Raw genomic sequence first — 16,755 nt, 5'->3', positions numbered from 1 at the left:
TGGCTCTTAGGAGCCGGTCTCTGTCTCCCGAAGGCCGTGCTGTGTATGTCGCATGCTGTTGGCATGTAGGGTCATCACCCCAGCCATTTGGCTGGTCACGCCTGCATCCGTGTAGTATGTCACACGTAGATAGCGTGACCCGAGCTGTCACTGTCCACCTCCACTGTCCTGGTTTCCACCTGGGCCACCCTGGTTTTCTGCTGTTGGGACCTTGCTTAGATATTAAGGCTGAAAGAGAGGAGGTGGGGTAACTTGCTCCTGGGCCAGAGCTTGTGGGGCAGAGCGAGGACTTAGACCAGCGCTGGAGCACGGGAGCCTGGCCACCACCTGCCAGAGACGCTGGTCACACAGGCACCTGCAGACCGTCGGTTAGTTGTTACGTTTCCAGAGACACAGGTGTGCCTGGCTGGGTCCACGTGAGTCCGTGTAATCAGTAACCAGGGTGTGCTGGATTCAAACTGTGTTTCCACTGCGTAGAAACTTTAAAGCCCAAGACGTCACGTGGGGTGCCTGTCCACACTGGCTGGGCCTGTGTGAACCGAAGCTGTCCCTCGTGCAGTGTTTCCATGGAGGGAGGCAGTGGTTGGAGGGCTTCAAGGACCACCCATCCCAGGATGAAGGTGTATGTCCACCCCTGTAAGAGGAAACAGTGAAATATCTCAGATCCCAAAACCCCATTTGCCTTAAATTATTTTTGTTTTAAGTGAATATGTACAAACATAGACACTTTGTGCTCCTTTGGTGACTGCAACGCAAACCATACGTATATTAAAATTCACCCTGGACCGTGGAATGGCTGGACTCTGGAGCGGCAGGCGGGGTCTGATGTGATGGGTGAAGCTACCTGAGTGGGGCTGAGATACAGCTTCGGGTGCAGCACACCTGTTCCCAGGGCTCCTGGGGCGGGGGCGGCCTCCCATGACCTCCTGGGTGAATTTCTGGGAAGCCAGGTGTTACCTGGCCCTCACAGATGGTCCAAGGATGTCGTTTCTCTTCCTGTGAGTCCCAGTGGTGAGGGTTTTGCTGCTCAGTGCTGAAGGTGACGTCAGAGACAGACACATCTTTAGGCGACCATGTGTGGTTATAGGCAGCCCTCAGGAGGGTCTTGAGTGGCCTTAGAAGGATTCCTTTACTTTTTGGGAGATGAAAAGTCCGAGATGATGCTCCTGCAGGAAGCTTGTTGCCCCTGGATTAGCCTTTTTCTTCCCGGTACGTGCAGCTGTGGAAACGTGCCGGGATGGGGGCGGTCCCTGTGGTCTCTGTGAGGCGTCTGCAGCGCCTGTGTGAGCAGCGTGGGCACATGCAGAATGAGCGTGTGCTTGTGGAACAGGACACCATGCCTGGTGGCCAGTCCCGCTGGACTCAGCGGTTTGTCTGTGTGCTGTGTCAGTTGAGACAACTCCGGCAGCGGCCATGCCAGTGGGTCCTGGATGCTGAGTCAGGGTGTCATTCCTGCAGGGGAAATGGCAAGAGTCTTCTGTGTGGTGGCCTCCCTGGGGCGGGCGTGCTCTGCAAGTGGGTGGCTTTAAGCAGACACTGAGTGATGGAGCCCGGCCTCCCATCCTATGCGCGGGTTGCCGGCTGTCAGAGGACTGCGTGGCGGTTCTTTGTGAAGGAGGGCAGCGCCTTGGGAGACCGTTCCTACTGTATTAGCCAGTTTAGCTAGTAGAGCATCTTTGTGCTGGAGGTGAGGAGATGGGGGTTGGTGGCTTAGTGACCTTAGTGAAGGTCACACAGAGGGTAAGGAAGGAGTTTGGTTTGAATGCAGGTGAATTAATCTTGTCCAATACACACAAGAGTGGCCATCTGTTTTTGTGAATTAAAAAAAATATATATATATATATATTTTTTTTTCCCCAGAAATAACCCTTTTATTAGAGCAGGGTCTAGTCTGCCCTTCACAGACATGATTTTGAAACAATTGTTTCCTTCTAGCAGCCTAGTTTTTACTTAGTGGTTCATTTGTTTCCTTAGCATCTATACTCCTGGCTGTTAATTAGTGGAAAATCATCTTTTATAAAAAAATTTATCTTCTTCTTTATGTAACTGTAGTCAAGTTTCTGTTGTTAAGCAGCAAGCTGACTCCCCTGATGCTCTGAGGCCTGTGTGGCTAACCTGGCAGATAAGTGGCGGCAGGGCTCACAGGTGGGGAGGCATCACAGGCTATGAAAAGTGAAGTCACTAAGTCGTATCCGACTCTTTGTGACCCCATGGACTGTGGCCCACCAGGCTCCTCTGTCCACAGGATTCTCCAGGCAAGAATACTGGAGTGGGTTGCCATTTCCTCCTCCAGGGCATCTTCCTGACCCAGGGATCAAACCCAGGTCTCCTGCATTGCAGGCAGACGATCTATTGTCGGAGCCACCAGGGACCTGGTTTTCGTCGTCAGGCCCACGGGCTGGGCTCAGTGCACCCATGTGCACAGAGAGGGGAAGAGAGGGATGGCCCGGGACTGGGGTTCGTGCTCAGGGGCGGGCTTCCTTTAGGCTCCGGGATCTCGGTACAGAAGCTTCCTGAGTCGGTGCTCCGATTCCCCCCCACCCCCTGCCCCACACATCGCATCTCTTTGTAGAACAGGTGGGGCCTGGCCTGGGGCTTAGGTGATCGGGACAGGACCTTCTGATTCTCTTCAGTCTCTGCATCCCCGCGTTCCTTGCAATGATGCTGTGGGGCAGCCGTGCACACTCCCTGCCACACGCACCCACACACAAGTGCGCACTCACTCGTTTTCATAACCCTGCAGGGTTTGGCGGTGTCATTGTGCACACAGGCCAACACTTCTGTAGGTGCTGGAGAATAGTCGACCCTCTTGACTGCAGGTCACGTGCTTGCACGTTTGTCCACCAGCTGGGGTTTGTGTACCCAATTGTATGACCCTGGAATGGTGTGACTCACAAACCTGCCAAGAGCAGCAGCAGAAGCTACTGCTGGCCAGGGCCCCACGAGGCCATGCAGCCTTGTGCCTTCAACTCCTGCTGAGTGAGCATCCTCTCCTGCATCTGTGTAGTGCCTGGGGTCTCATGTTTTTGTGCTTTTCCAGGGTGGTTTCTCTGATCAGAATGCCCCCGGGGCCTAGTGCTGAGATGCTGTGCGTGTCCCAAGTGCAGGAGTCTGGGTGTGTGTCACGGAGGAAACACGGGCCTCACAGGAGTCTCAGCCGGCCTGGGTCACTGCCCTGCGTCCACAGCTGAAAAATCCACGATATTAACTTAAATGGAGACAAAACAAAGCAGGGCTGTGTATTGGTTGATTGACAAGCATGTGATGAGCAGAGAAACAGGCTCTGAACCCGTGTTTCCCCAGGAGCTGCAGTTCAGGGCCTGATCCACATGGAGTGGCCTCGCGCGTAAGGCTGCTTCCTCCTTGGGTGACCTTGGCGCTGGTTCAAGGGGAACTTGCCACTCTGGGGGGAGTTGGATGTGCAAACGTGGTTGAGGTAATGGAATTGTGTCCAGAGAGGGCTGGGGGCGGGGCTTCATCTTGGGCTGGGAGGGAGGTCTGGATGGTTCACAGAGAAGACAGTTTGTGAGGGGCCGGTGTGAAGGCAACCTTGGGGCTGCAGGGTTTGGAGACGCGGCTGCTCACGGGTCCCTATTCTGCTCCCCCCCACCCCCACACACACAGCGGTCCTGTCTCTGCTTCTGGTTTTCCTGGCAGCTGCCAGAGGCCACGACGTTGACATTTGAGGGGTCCTCCACTGTCACTGTCCTTAGCTGCTCAGGGGACACTGCTGCCATGCTGCTCTGTGTCCTGGCTGGCGCTCTGGAGCCTCTCTGAGAAAGCCCCCATCCTGGGGCTACCCCCGCCACCACCCCGCCCTAGTCAGGAGGGCTTGTCCGTTGACCTGGGTGTCCGTCGGTGATCTCACAGGCAGCTGAAAGATGTGTCTGCTTTCCCAGCACCCCGGCTGAGGGCCCCCCAAGGATGGGGAGGCCGTGGTGTCAAGTGGAGCCCAAGAAGGGCTTGTGAGCACTTAGGATCCTGTCCAAGCTTGTCTCCTCCTCCCTCAGCCCTTTGTCATCCTTGTCCCTGTCTTGACATCACCGCCGCAGTTTGCTTCTCCTTTGTGGGAAGTGTCGGTGTGGTGTGAGCTTGGACCCGCCAGGGTAATGCCAAAGCCGCCACCGGGCAGCTCTGCGTGGCCTGCAGGGACCTTGCCCGGGACGTGGACATGGGCTTGCTGTCTGCTCCCCACCCAGGGTTGATCTCTGTACCCCCTCCTTCCCGCACCCCCCCAACCCTGTTTTCCTTCGGCCTCGCTGTCTACAGGGCCTTGTCTCCGGGTCCTCTGGAGCGGCTTGCATCCCTTTTCCTTCCCTCCCTGTCTTTTGAAGTTGGTTTTCAGCTTGCTGTGTCTCTATGGAAGGTTCCTGCCTGTTCTTGCGTCCTGAAGACTTTGAACTTGGAGATGAAGCATGGAGTGGGGGAAGCACAGGGCTGGGACCCGAGCTCCAGGCCTCAGGGTTGTGGGCTGGAGTAGGAACCATTGTGAGGATGGCTGGCGTGGGCGCCGTCTGGGCTCCTGGGGGCTAAGCAGTGGCTCCTCAACCTCCTTCAGGACTGAGTGCAGCCATGATGGATGTGCTGTCCCGTCCAACCTCAGAGTTCCCTGTGCAAGACCCATGGAAGTCGTGTTTCTTGCACCTTTGAATTCAGAAGTTAAGAGTTAGGACATCATGTTTGAAAGGAAATAAGCATTTTCCTTCAGATCAAACTATGACATCCCTTGCTTTATCCTTCAGACTGTAAACCATAAAGCTGTGTTTGCCGAGGTTCATTTTGTATACCTTCTTCTTAAGTGCAGCACATTAGTATGTTATGTTCTTAGTTGAATTAAATAGTTGGATTTCTTTATTAAGGACAGAGTTTCCATCACTGATGGTGGTGAGGATGGTTTCTCCTGTCCACATGCTGGCAAAGTCTACCAGCCATGGCAGTACCAGAGTGTCCACCCCCAGAGTTGGGGTCTCAGGGTGACAGCACTGTTTTGAAAATGGCCCATGATGGCCTGTGGATTTGGTGCCTGGGGGGAGCAGGGTGACTGACAGTGTCAGCTCGAATTTGTCCTGGAAGTGGGCTGTTAGCAGAGGGGCCCTGAGAGAGTGACCCACATGTTGCCCAGAGGAAGGGACAATGGCACCGGTAACTTTCCACGAGCATGGGGCCATTTCTGTACCACCAGGTGGGGGCTGGGAGGATGAGTTTGGTTCTAGAGGAGTCTGGGTTGATGTGAATCCAGTTGGAGCTGAGTGGTGGGGGCACCCGGGGAGTCAGGAGGTAGCAGAGACACGTGTGTGTGTGTGTGACCCCATGAGGGGTTTCTCTGTGCATCTTGGGGGGATGACTGTGTGTGTCTGAGAAGTTCCCAGTCCTCGGTCACTTCTCTTTGGGGCCGCCTTTCCTCTGCCTTGTGTGACACGCCCAGCTTTGCCCCCAGCTCTAGGCCCTCCCCAGGCTTCCCAGGTGCTCAGTGGGTAAAGAATCCCCCTGGCGATGCAGGATACACACGAGATATGGGTTCGATCTCTGGGTCAGGAAGATCCCCTAGAGAAGGAAATGGTAAACCTCTCCTGGGAAATCCTATCGACAGAGGCACCTGGTGGGCTACAGTCCATGGGGTCATAGAGAGTTGGACACAACTAACTGACTAAGCACGCATGTGCTCTGGATACTCTGTGACTTTGAGAACTGTTTTGCTACAGGTTTTGGTTTTTCTTCCCAGTCAGTTCTCTTGGGGCAGCTCATGACACAGGTTTTGTTGGTCAGGTAGACGTTCATTCACGAGCTGTGATTATTGAGGTCAACATAGGGAAGAGGTCAGCGGTGGGCCCCCAACATAAGACACCCTCTGAGGGGGGTGTCGTGCCAGTCTCCCAGGGAGGGAAGGAGGGGCCCCTGGTGCCATAGCCCTGTCTTTGTCCCTGTCCTTTCTTCCCTGAAACAGCAGCTTCCCTGCTTGGCTGCTGCCAGAAGCATCACTTGGCCGCGTCTCTGCGTTGGCAACGGATGCTGCACATTTTAGTTGGTTTCTTCCCTACTTTCCAGCGACACTGCAGCTCCTTTTCCATTTCCCGTTCAGCGTGTCCTTCTCCAGTCTTGTGGGCATCTCGGCTTCCACACTGGGTGCTCCAAGCCTGGACCATTTGATCTTAGGCTGAGAGAGACCCTAGATGTCTCTGGGTCCTGTACCCTCTCTTCACAGAGAAGGAACCTGAGGCCCAGGATGGCTGATCAACCCCATTTTGGGTGTGTGTGTGTGTGTGTGTGTGTTTGTGTGTGTGAGGTCACCATCACTTCACTGCAGAGATTCTGTGAATCTTGTAGTTCTTCAGAAATTGCCTTTGGGCTTATACAGCCATTGTCTTTGTTAATCTTTCAGTTTCTCTAATTTCATTTCTGCAACCCAAGGCCTGAATTTTGCCTGTTTCGTCTACCACAGAAAATCTTTGGTACATTTTTCTGTTTTGATTCCACTCCCTGCAATGTGTGTTGATTGTCCTGCAGACTCGGTGCCTGGGTCCCATTGTTTCTAGGTGTGTCCTTAACAACAGGAATTGTTTCCTTCATTCCACCTCCCTGCCTTGAAGCTCTCCACTTTTCCTCCATTGTCTGTGCTTCTACTTTCAGTTTTTAGAGAGAGTAATATTTAGCTTGAAGTTTTTTCAGCTTTTGCAAGTCTGTGATGTGCATTTTAAGTGGTCATTGAATGACTTCTCTCATCAAGATAGTTACTATGGTAAGAAATGTTACATAAGCTTTCTTTTTAACTAGGTGTTCTAAGATCCTGAAAGAAATTTCATGATCTTTTCCTGTAGAGTTCTTGGCAGATGAATCAAATGTGCATTGTCTAGACACTGAGACAGAAGTAAGAATATTGCCTACAGTGAATATTAAACTTCTCAAACTGGAATTCTCTTCAACCTTGGGCGGGACTTTCTTTCCCCTGTGGGTCTCCATCTCTGAAAATATATTGCAAGTATGTGAACTAACATGATGTACGAAACAAATGTCTGTCCCTGGGGGTAGCTGTGAAGATTACCTCTAAGTAGCCTTGTCTGCCCTGCAGTACTCTTGGCAGGTCTTGTCCTTGGCTGAACTGTGGGTACCACGTGGCTGGTGAGCATACAGCCTAGGAGATGTCGGTGTGTTCCTCCAGATTCAGGCTGGGCCCTGCCTTCGAGTCCACAGATGCTTAAGCCACTTCTGGAGGGTTTGGTTTGGTTTGGTGGAAGGAGTGGAGAGAATGTAGGAATTCTTAATTTTCTGTATATTTGATGACACAGTATTGCCTGTCCACCTTGTTCTATGTGCATTCACCAGACACATCTGCTTCTTCACATGTTCCCCCAATTCCAGTGGCACATTTGATGGCCAGGATTGCAGGTGTAAAAGCAGGCCCATGGGGGATGGTGGGGATTTTAAAGAGGTTTTGAAACATGAGTCTGGAGGTGAGACATGTTAAGGGACTGGACCTAAATGGAGCTTCTAATCAAATAAGACACAGTGTCTTCCCACCTGTTCTCTGTGTTTGTTGCTTTCTGTTTGGAGACTTCTCCCAGGAGAGAAGCACTAAAAGACCTGGCTTCTTAATAGTGGTCCTTTCATCATTATATTGAATCACCCCGATCCTTGCAACAGTTCCCACTAAGACTTTACAGCTGGATTACTAATGAGGAAGGTGTGTCTATACAAGTAATTGGAGTTAAGGGAAGTCTAAATACCGTGACTGGGATAAACGATAGGCAGAAGGCTGAGTGCTGAAGAATTGATGCTTTTGAACTGTGGTGTTGGAGAAGATTCTTGAGGGTCCCTTGGACTTCAAGGAGATCAAACCAGTCAATCCTAAAGGAAATCAACCCTGAGGATTCATTGGAAGGACTGAAGCTGAAGGTCCAATGCTTTGGCCACCTGATGCGAAGAGCTGACTCATTGGAAAAGACCCTGATGCTGGGAAAGACTGAAGGCAGGCGAAGGGGATGACAGAGGATGAGATGGTTGGATGGCATCACCAACTCAATGAACATGAGTTTGAACAAACTTTAGGAGACAGTGAAGTACAGGGAAGCCTGGTGTGCTGCAGTCAGTGGGGTCGCAAAGAGTCAGATACAACTTGGCGATTGAACAACAAGGAGGTAAGGAGAGCGGGGTTGCTGAATCTATAAGCCTGCACGTGGAAACCTCGGTGATGGATGAGAAAGGTCTTAGCAACTGGACAACAACAACAGAGAATGAGTGATCACATCAAATCATTAACTTATAAAAGGTCGGAAACTCTCCTATCAGTGTGACTTCTGACCTTGGGATTTACATATTGTGAGTTTATGCTGGGGGTTTAAACAACTCTTTGAGTTGAACACAAGCAACCATTTGGATGGTGTGGTTAGAACTACACCATATGTTTATATGTATAAAAATGGAACCATGTTTTAAAATAGCAGCATAAGTCTATGTATTTTCAATGAGAACTCTTGACTCTCAAAGTTTGAAAACTTCTGATTTCAGTTTTTAAATGGGGACTTGGGCATGGTAACGCCCATGTGAATTACACATTTTCCAATTGTCAAATAGTTGAAATTAGTGTCCATATGAGTTTATGTCGTATAACATTCCTAAGTATTCTCTGGGGCATACTATAATTTTCACATTATTATCTCATACTTTGGTTTTAATAGGATTGGTAAAAGTTTTGAAGTTTTAATTTCAGTTTTTCCCACTGCTTAGAATTTGATGATATAAAATGAAAAGAGGTTTCCATAGTTGCTAACATTCACCAGATTTTGTTCCAAAGCATGGGCTTTAGAAGACTTTTGAATTAAAGCCACATTCTCCACCCAAGCCTAGTGACATAATCCAGCAGTTCAAAGATAGGTATGCCATAAACAGCTACAGTTAAATAATCTAAAAAAAAAAATTAAAACATGGAAATACAATAAAACAAGAATTGATCACTTTATAGTGGAATACTCTATAAACCGTCTGCATTGGAAACATGTGGTGAGTTTTAAAACATCTGAGTTCTATAATTCTAAAGTGTATAGTTTATTTGAAGGCAGAAACTGTTTCTTCTCCTTTGCATATATATATAAAAATACAGGTTAATGTATATATTTTTGCTGTCCTGATTTGCATCTATTTACTTATTTTTAATTTAGGTAAATAACTTTGGACTGCACATTCCTAACATAAATATATTCACCTCAACTAAATATTTTATCCCTAAGTACTGAAGTCTGCTCATGAAAAGATTAATTCTGTAACTCTTGCTACTTTGTGTTTGTCTAAAACAAAAATCACTAATTAACATAAACCCAAATAGTAAGAAAAAATTATTTGAAAGCGTATACATGGTATAGAAAGGTATTAGGGTCTTCAATTTTTATGATCCTTTAAATTAGAAAAAGTTTTTAAGGTCTGCAGGTTTATCTGAGCGGCATTGTAATCCTTGCATAATAATTAGAGGAGCTCAACTGGACCAGGCGTTTGGCAATGTATTGTCTGCATGCCTCATTTAAATAGTTAACTGAAGTTATCCAGCCCTCCCAAGAATGAGATGATTGACCTTTCAGCCATCACAAAAACTGCTGTCTGGAGATCATAGTGGAACAGTTTACTTCATTTTCTGAGTTGTCTAAAAAGTTATATTGTATGTGTAACAACGTTACAACAGCCTCATAAGGGAAACAGAGCCATGTTTGTGGAGCAGTGAAAAGGTTAGTTCAGTTTCTTAACCACATTCAACTTTTTTAAAAAGGTTTTTTTGTAAACTGACAATACCCCCCAAACATGTAAAGCCCCTTTGGAGGGGCCTTGGAAGTCCCTGGACGGATAGGGTATCTGGAGGGAGCCTCTGTTAGTGAGAAGTGGGAGGTGGGGAGTCTGGGCAGGGCTCCTGGAGATGCCCCTTCACCATGACGACAGGATCCTGAGCAGGGACCCCCGTCTAGGGCATTTTCGGGGGAAAGACACACTTGCTGTTGGCTGAGGTTTGCTCCAGTTCTGAGAGGTTCTGATGTGACCACAGCCACCTTGATGACCAGTGGTGTCCTGAGCTCTGGGCGCCGGTCCCCAGCTGTGTGCCTGACCTGGCCCTGCCCCAGGTGTGGCGCTGACCTGCTCCAGGAGGGGCTGTGGAGGCTGAAGCTGGGAGTATGCCTGTGGCTCCAAAGGCAGGCCCCTCATGGGTGCAGACCCTGAGGTGGCGTGTCTTGTCCTGATCCATGGAGGGCCAGTGCCCAGCAGGTGTGACCCGTATTCAGAGCAGATGGAGGCCGGGGCACAGCTCAGGGTCCAGGAGGAGGGGAACCCTGTTTCATAAACAAAGTATCTTCCAGGGCTTCCCAGGCGGTGCAGTGGTAAAGAACCCACCTGCCGATGCAGGAGTCATCAGAGACATGGGTTCCATCCCTGGGTTGGGAAGATCCCCTGAAGGGGAGCATGGCAACCCCCCGCTCCAGTGTTCTGGCCTGGAGAATCTCATGGACAGAGGAGGCTGGCAGCCTGCAGTACAGGGGGCTGCACAAAGTCTGACACGACTGAAGTGACTTAGCACACACATGCATCTGTCAGGTAATGTGGTTTCTTGCTAAGAAAAAGAAAATTCCTTTTTTGACTTCCTTGGTAGAACTGAAGGCTCTACAATTCCATTCTTTGGTCCACTTTATTAAGCAGAAAATAAATGAACATCACCTGCTTAGAAAACTTACTTAATCACTGCAAACTCAAACCAGACCTTTTAAGCCAAGAGTAATCTTGTCTGTGGGGAGAATATTTATTATACAGATGGAAGTAAAGTCTGAAGTAGCTGTTAATGTCTTTAACACTAGTTTTATTTTGTCCGCTTTAATGGAGATGGAAGAGAAATCACATTCAGCCTGGTCTCCCCAGTGTGGGGGTTTCCTCTGGGTTTGCTCATGGAGGGAGGTGGGGGCCTTTCTGTTAGTTCCCAGGGGAGGGGCTGCCGCTCCCCCTGCAATCCCCTTGTCCCTGTAGACCTGGCATCAGTGGTCCAGTGTTTCCCCATTGGTCTTTCTTGCTCGATCCTTTCCCCTGGTTCAGCTCACTTAACAGAGACTTGTCCAAGGACATATTTTGCTACCAACTCACTCAGTGCATTTTGATTATCCAGAAGTGCCCCTCCTAGGAGGTGTGGGTCCTGTGTGCCTTGGGTGGTTTAAGCGTTTGGTGAACGATGTCAGGAAGCTGGCTCACGAGGCCTCTGGTTTTCAGCATCCTCAGCAGGACTCGCCCCCCTTGTCCTCACCCTCACTGTCCATCAGGCTGGCCGTGAATCAGCGCGCTGAGTTGTGTCCTCAAGTGTGTAACTGCGTGAATATATATTTGTAGGTTTTCTTACTTACATAAGGGGCCAGGTGTGCAAGAGCAAGGGGAATATTTTCAAAAGTCATTTTAGTGTTTATTTTTTACATTACCACCTGGGAAGGTGTGGACCTTGAAGTTTTAGCAGCCCCCCAACCCGCCCCGCATTGCCTCATTTGTGTCTGTGCCTGGAGTGAGCTCGCGGTCGGGGTGAGATGTGAGCAGGGCCTCCGGTCCTTACTCCTTTTGGCGCTCAGGATACATGACTGCAGGGGCCCTGGTTGTGTGGTTCCTGGGAATCCAGGCTTTCATAAAGCTCCAGTGAAAGGCAAAGTGCAATACATTTATGAAAATGTGGAGCCTTTCTGCTTTTAAACCGGGAGGGGAATGGTTCTTCTGTCTAAATTGAAGGAAGCCCAAGGGCTGGGATTTTTGTCTTCACTTCTTTGTACTAAGGAAGACCCAGTCCTGATAGAAAGCTTTGTATCTCAACTTGTGGACCCAGTGGTGGCTGCCTCCAAAGTCCCCAATGGCCTGTTCAAAATTCGTATTTCCAGACTTTCTGGCTCAGAATTGTAAAGGGCTGGGGATTGGAACTCTACATTGAAAGAAAAAAAGTATCCCAAAGTGATTCTTCTGCACGCTGAAGTTTGAAAACCACTCTTGTAGAGTAATAAATAACTTCCACTGCTTCAAAGGGCAGAAAACTTGTAACATCATGGGTGATGTTGGTCCACACAGCAAGGACTCTGAAAGGATGCTGACGATGAAGCGGCTCTCAAGCTCTGTCCACGAGAAGGTTCCCCGCCCCCAGGATGGTCTCCATCCTAACGTTGTGGTGAAAACAGGAACAGCTCATGGTGTTAGTTGCCTTTGCCTGCTGACTCATTCAGATAATTGGCACTCGGAAAAGTTTAACTAGAAGAAATTTAGATTCTTTTTGTGCTTTAATCGTTACAAAAAAAATTAGAACATAGTTGAATTTATAGAGGTAAGTAGCTTTTGCAGAGTGCCTTTAAAGTGGGTTAAAATCGGTATTTTCTCACCAGTTATGTAACAACTTTTAAATACAGAAAGGAGCTAATTTTGCAAAATATTTGCTTTTGTTTTTTAACAGGAAAAACTCACGCAAGAGTGTGTCTTCAGAGAACAGTTTGAAGAGAACTGGTACAACACGTACTCCTCCAACCTGTATAAGCATGTGGACACTGGACGGAGGTTCTACGTCGCGTTAAATAAGGACGGGACCCCCCGGGAAGGAACCAGGACTAAGCGGCACCAGAAATTCACCCATTTTTTACCCAGACCCGTGGACCCTGACAAAGTACCCGAACTCTATAAGGATATCCTAAGCCAAAGTTGACAAAGACCTTTTCTTCACTTGAGCCCTTAAAAAAGTAACCACTATAAAGGTTTCACGCAGTGGGTCCCTATTGATTTGCTGTGTCATCACATCCATTGTTGCCAAACTCTGTCGCATGCATAGCCTGACGGAGGCGTGGAGGGGACGTGTGACTGTGCTGTACTCCGGGCTTGTCCTCCCGCGGGACCCCTGCCTGCTGTGCTGCTGGGTGGGTCTTGGGGCAGAGGGCGGCTGGGGATGCGGGGTGGGGGGCACATGGGGGCAGGGCCTGCAGAGAGAGGGGAGCAGAGAGGACAGGCCATGCATGTACCTGCCCGGTCTGTCCTTTCTCATCCTGGTCAGCACAGCCGCTCCACCTGGACGCGTCGGGACTGGCCGGCGGCCACGGGCCCGCTGCGTCTCCGCAGGTGCGGTGGGCGCGGTCTTACCGACAAGACTTTCTCGGTTCCTTGTCACGGGTGTCATCCCAGTGAATTTAAAGCAAAGACCTCTTAGTAAAAAAAAAAAAAGAAAAAGAAAAAAAGTTAAATTTATTTATAGAGATTCCAAAGGCGACATTTTATTTATTTTATATATTTATTTATTATATAGAGTTTATTTTTAATGAAATATGTACAGGCCAGATAGGCATTTGGAAGCTTTAGGCTCTGTAAGCATTAAATGGCAAGTCCGCTAGAACCTGTGGTGAGTCCACGTGCGAACGTGGCATGCATGGATTTCAGACACTCGAATGGCCCTGTGTCCCGAAGGCGACAGCCGCTGTCGTGCCCATGTTACTGTAAACTGACGCGTACCGCTCATGACACCGAGTATCCACTCTTCAGACTGCTTGTCCCATAGCTTACCCCAGAGGATTAAAGATTAACTGGGTCTCAAACGTTTATTCTGTGTCTGTACTATTTCCTCTCTCCTAAGTGGCTTCCTCTATCACGGTTGGAGAACATAATGGTTGGTATATATCCTACTTGTCGAAATCTATTGCAGAATATACCAAAGCTAAACAATGACTGTGTTTTTGTTTTAGTCAAGCTCCAGAACAACAGGAGTCATTTCAAACATGTACTGGTTTAGAATTCTCAAAAAGGAAAAAAAAGCTTACTTGGTACAGATTTTTTTTTTTTTAGGGGACAACACTCTGAATCAAAACAGCAGGATAATTCTTATAAACTTGGCTTTCAGATATTAAATTACACAAGCACCATAGGGGTCATTGTAACATCTTTTATAGAAAATTGCTTTCCGTGTGACCTGTCATAATACCTGGTAAAAACACCCTTCAAATAAGACTTGCAAAATGAAACTAATAAATCTCCATCAATCATGACAATGAGAGGGAAAATAAATACTTATTGACTGTGTTTTGTTTTTTAAAAAGGTCTTCACAAGCACTTGATTTTTTTAGAGGGGAAGTTACTTTATAATATCTCTTTTACTAGCCTTTTATAACATTTTATGCTGAAAAGCATAAGAATACATATTTCTTTAGTAGCAATAATTTTGAAACCTTCCCTTGGGCAAGGGAGACTATTTCTTACTCTATACTAAGGAGAAGAGAGCCAAATTCTTAAAGCAATATTTAAGAAGAAGAAATTTATAATAAATTCAAATACCACATATAACACTTTCTAGCCAGTTACATGGGAAATTGAAAGTGACAGTTAAAAAATGTGTTGGGATTTATGTAACTAATTTTAAAGTTTAATATTCCAGCTTTGTTTTGCTCTGATGCACATTCTGTATGAAAAATAAAACTATGTCACTGGTGAGTCAAAGCTGTTTTGAGGTAGAAGCTCATGGCTTCTTGTCAATAGCACAGGGGCCCCTTCCCTGGCCCGAAGTGGAGAATGGGCAGGTTCACTGATGTGCATTAAGGAAGAACCAAGTCCAAGATTTGGAACTAAGAAATGATGTGGGGGAGGGGGCAGAAGCAATGTAAAATATCTGATTGATGATAAAGGTCAGAATGTCCTCTTCATTTATTTTCTTTTTTTTCCTCTAAACAGAAGCTGCATTTAATCCCAAGATGTAGTATTCTTATTTATTATTTAACCCTTTGCTGCTGCTAATATGTGCACATATTCAGGCTGTAGATTTTCCAAAAGGCATTTAATATTTTTGGCTGAGAAACACCAAGCCTCTGACCACAGGGAAGGATCACGTTTCTAGGATGTTGTGGGTACAATGTTTAGCACTGAAGAAACTGATTTTAGGAGACAGCCAAAAGTGATCTTAAGGTAGCACTAGATGCTGGATTGACCTGTCGGAGAGAAAGAAAACCATCTGCGAAAAAGACAAAGCTCTCCATGGGTTCCTAGAAAGTGCTACTTTAATGTTGACTTTTGGAGGTTTTTTTTTTTTTTCAGTGATTTTTTTTTTTTTTAAAGAAAAACAAAATGTTATATGCTTTGGCAACTGATATAATAAACTGTAATGGTGTGTAAATAAATAAATACTGACTTATGCAATTTCTGTACATAAGTGTGCCAGGGGAGTGGATGGCTCAGGTCTGGGGCTGGCACTGTCCTGTGGGGCCGTGGAGTGAGCCCCCCAGCTCCTGGCTTTGCACCCGGTTCTTGTCGTAAGGCACTCAAGGCCGTGGACAGCTGCCCCTCCACTTCTGGAGTGGTGGGTCCAGTTTTCACAAACATGAGCCTGGCCAGCCAAACCACTGTCTTAACTGGTGCCAACGCTGCACCTCAGTCACAGACTTAACGGACATGGATTGATCACCCCCCCATCTGTCATGCAAATGTCTCCAGGCCATGCCAACAGACATGCCAGGTCATCTTGGGGCACCTGTCCCCAGGCTGTGCCGCAGGACATGCCAGGTCACCCCGGGGCACTTGTCCCCACCATGTCCTGCTCTGTGGGTCAGTGAACAGCTTCAGTTTATGGTTTTCATGTGATTTCATCTCATTGACACTATGCTGTGTTATTTACTTGATAATCTGTAATTGTATGTAAATACATACAGGATTATGTAATTTGTGTAAATACAAAATTACAGACTTTGGAAAACTGGTATTTTTTACTCGATGTCCATGTTGGAGCTGCTTCCGACTCTGTGCCTACACCACTGATGGAATTTTAAAAACACGATCTCCTTGCTCTTACAGCTGTTGCGTGTGTGTTGAGGGGACGAGGGGGTGGGGTGCTGGGAGGGGGGAGCAGACCCACCCAGGTGTCTGTCTTTTCTGTGAGCCTGAGATGAAGGAGTGGGGAGTGCCAGGGTTAGAGAGGCGTGGGCATGCCTCGGGCAGCACTCGGAGCTGTGTGCAGGCCTCCATGGACGGTGAGGGGACAAAGGCTCTGTCTGAGGTCGCGTTCTGTGTGTGCTGTGTCATTTGACCTCGAAACGTGCCAGATTTAGATCCACTGTTTGTGGCCACTTGTGCGAAAGTGCAATGAAATGGTGGGGGTTGGGGAATGCACCAGATGGACTCAAAACATGCATGAGCCACCAAGCCCGTGTGTCTGTGTGCATGCATCTGTGATACAGGCAGTGTCATACTGTGTCCACAGGCATTTCATGTTTTAAAACTGATATTTTATTGTTGCCAGTGGGACAGGGAGGAATTATGAGACTGTAAGGTGCCTGCCTCCATCATTAAGAGTACCGCATCCTGGGGAGTGTGTAGGGCTGGCCAGGTGGGAGGAGAGCTCCGTGTGGCTTCTCTCCCTGCTCTGTGCCTGGGCGGCCGGTTCCCTTAGGTCTTTATAAGAATTTTTGTTTGACATTTTCTTCACTGGGTTGGTAGGGGGAGCAGGCAGAAATGAGACACGGCCTTTTCTATCATCTTTGGGAAGAAATTGGCAATAAGTGTTGCCCACGTGGGCCCTACCTACCCCTTGGCACTGCTCCAGCTCACACTCAGTAGGGCGGTGGGTCTGGTTCTAAGGTTGGACGGTGTTTTGACTGCAACCAGGGAGGTCGAGAAGACACCAAAGAGAGGCCTCTTTGCTGTTTGGTTGATAGTCAAAGAGAAAATCCATCTTTAGGTTTCTCATTATTCTCTGAATGTATTCCAGCTTATGTCTTGGAAAACATTTTTAAAACAACTTGAATTTAAAAAGTT

At 48.1% G+C, this 16,755-nt stretch overlaps 1 protein-coding gene across 1 annotated transcript in view; it reads left to right on the top strand.

Moving 5' to 3' along the window:
* The window catches only part of FGF9 (fibroblast growth factor 9), a 29,574-nt gene extending 13,782 nt beyond the window's left edge, over positions 1 to 15,792 (top strand). Inside the window, exon 3 of the mRNA XM_027557585.1 lies at positions 12,434 to 15,792. Within this exon, the coding sequence (XP_027413386.1) occupies positions 12,434 to 12,679 (246 nt within the window). The 3' untranslated portion in view covers positions 12,680 to 15,792. The remainder of the gene's footprint in view (positions 1 to 12,433) is intronic.
* The last annotated feature ends 963 nt before the right edge of the window (positions 15,793 to 16,755 follow it).

Source organism: Bos indicus x Bos taurus, chromosome 12 (genome assembly GCF_003369695.1).
Source record: "Bos indicus x Bos taurus breed Angus x Brahman F1 hybrid chromosome 12, Bos_hybrid_MaternalHap_v2.0, whole genome shotgun sequence".
In the NCBI taxonomy this organism is placed as follows: domain Eukaryota; kingdom Metazoa; phylum Chordata; class Mammalia; order Artiodactyla; family Bovidae; genus Bos; species Bos indicus x Bos taurus.
The sequence above is the reverse complement of the archived record's forward strand: the minus strand, read 5'-3'. Positions and strand labels throughout refer to the sequence as shown.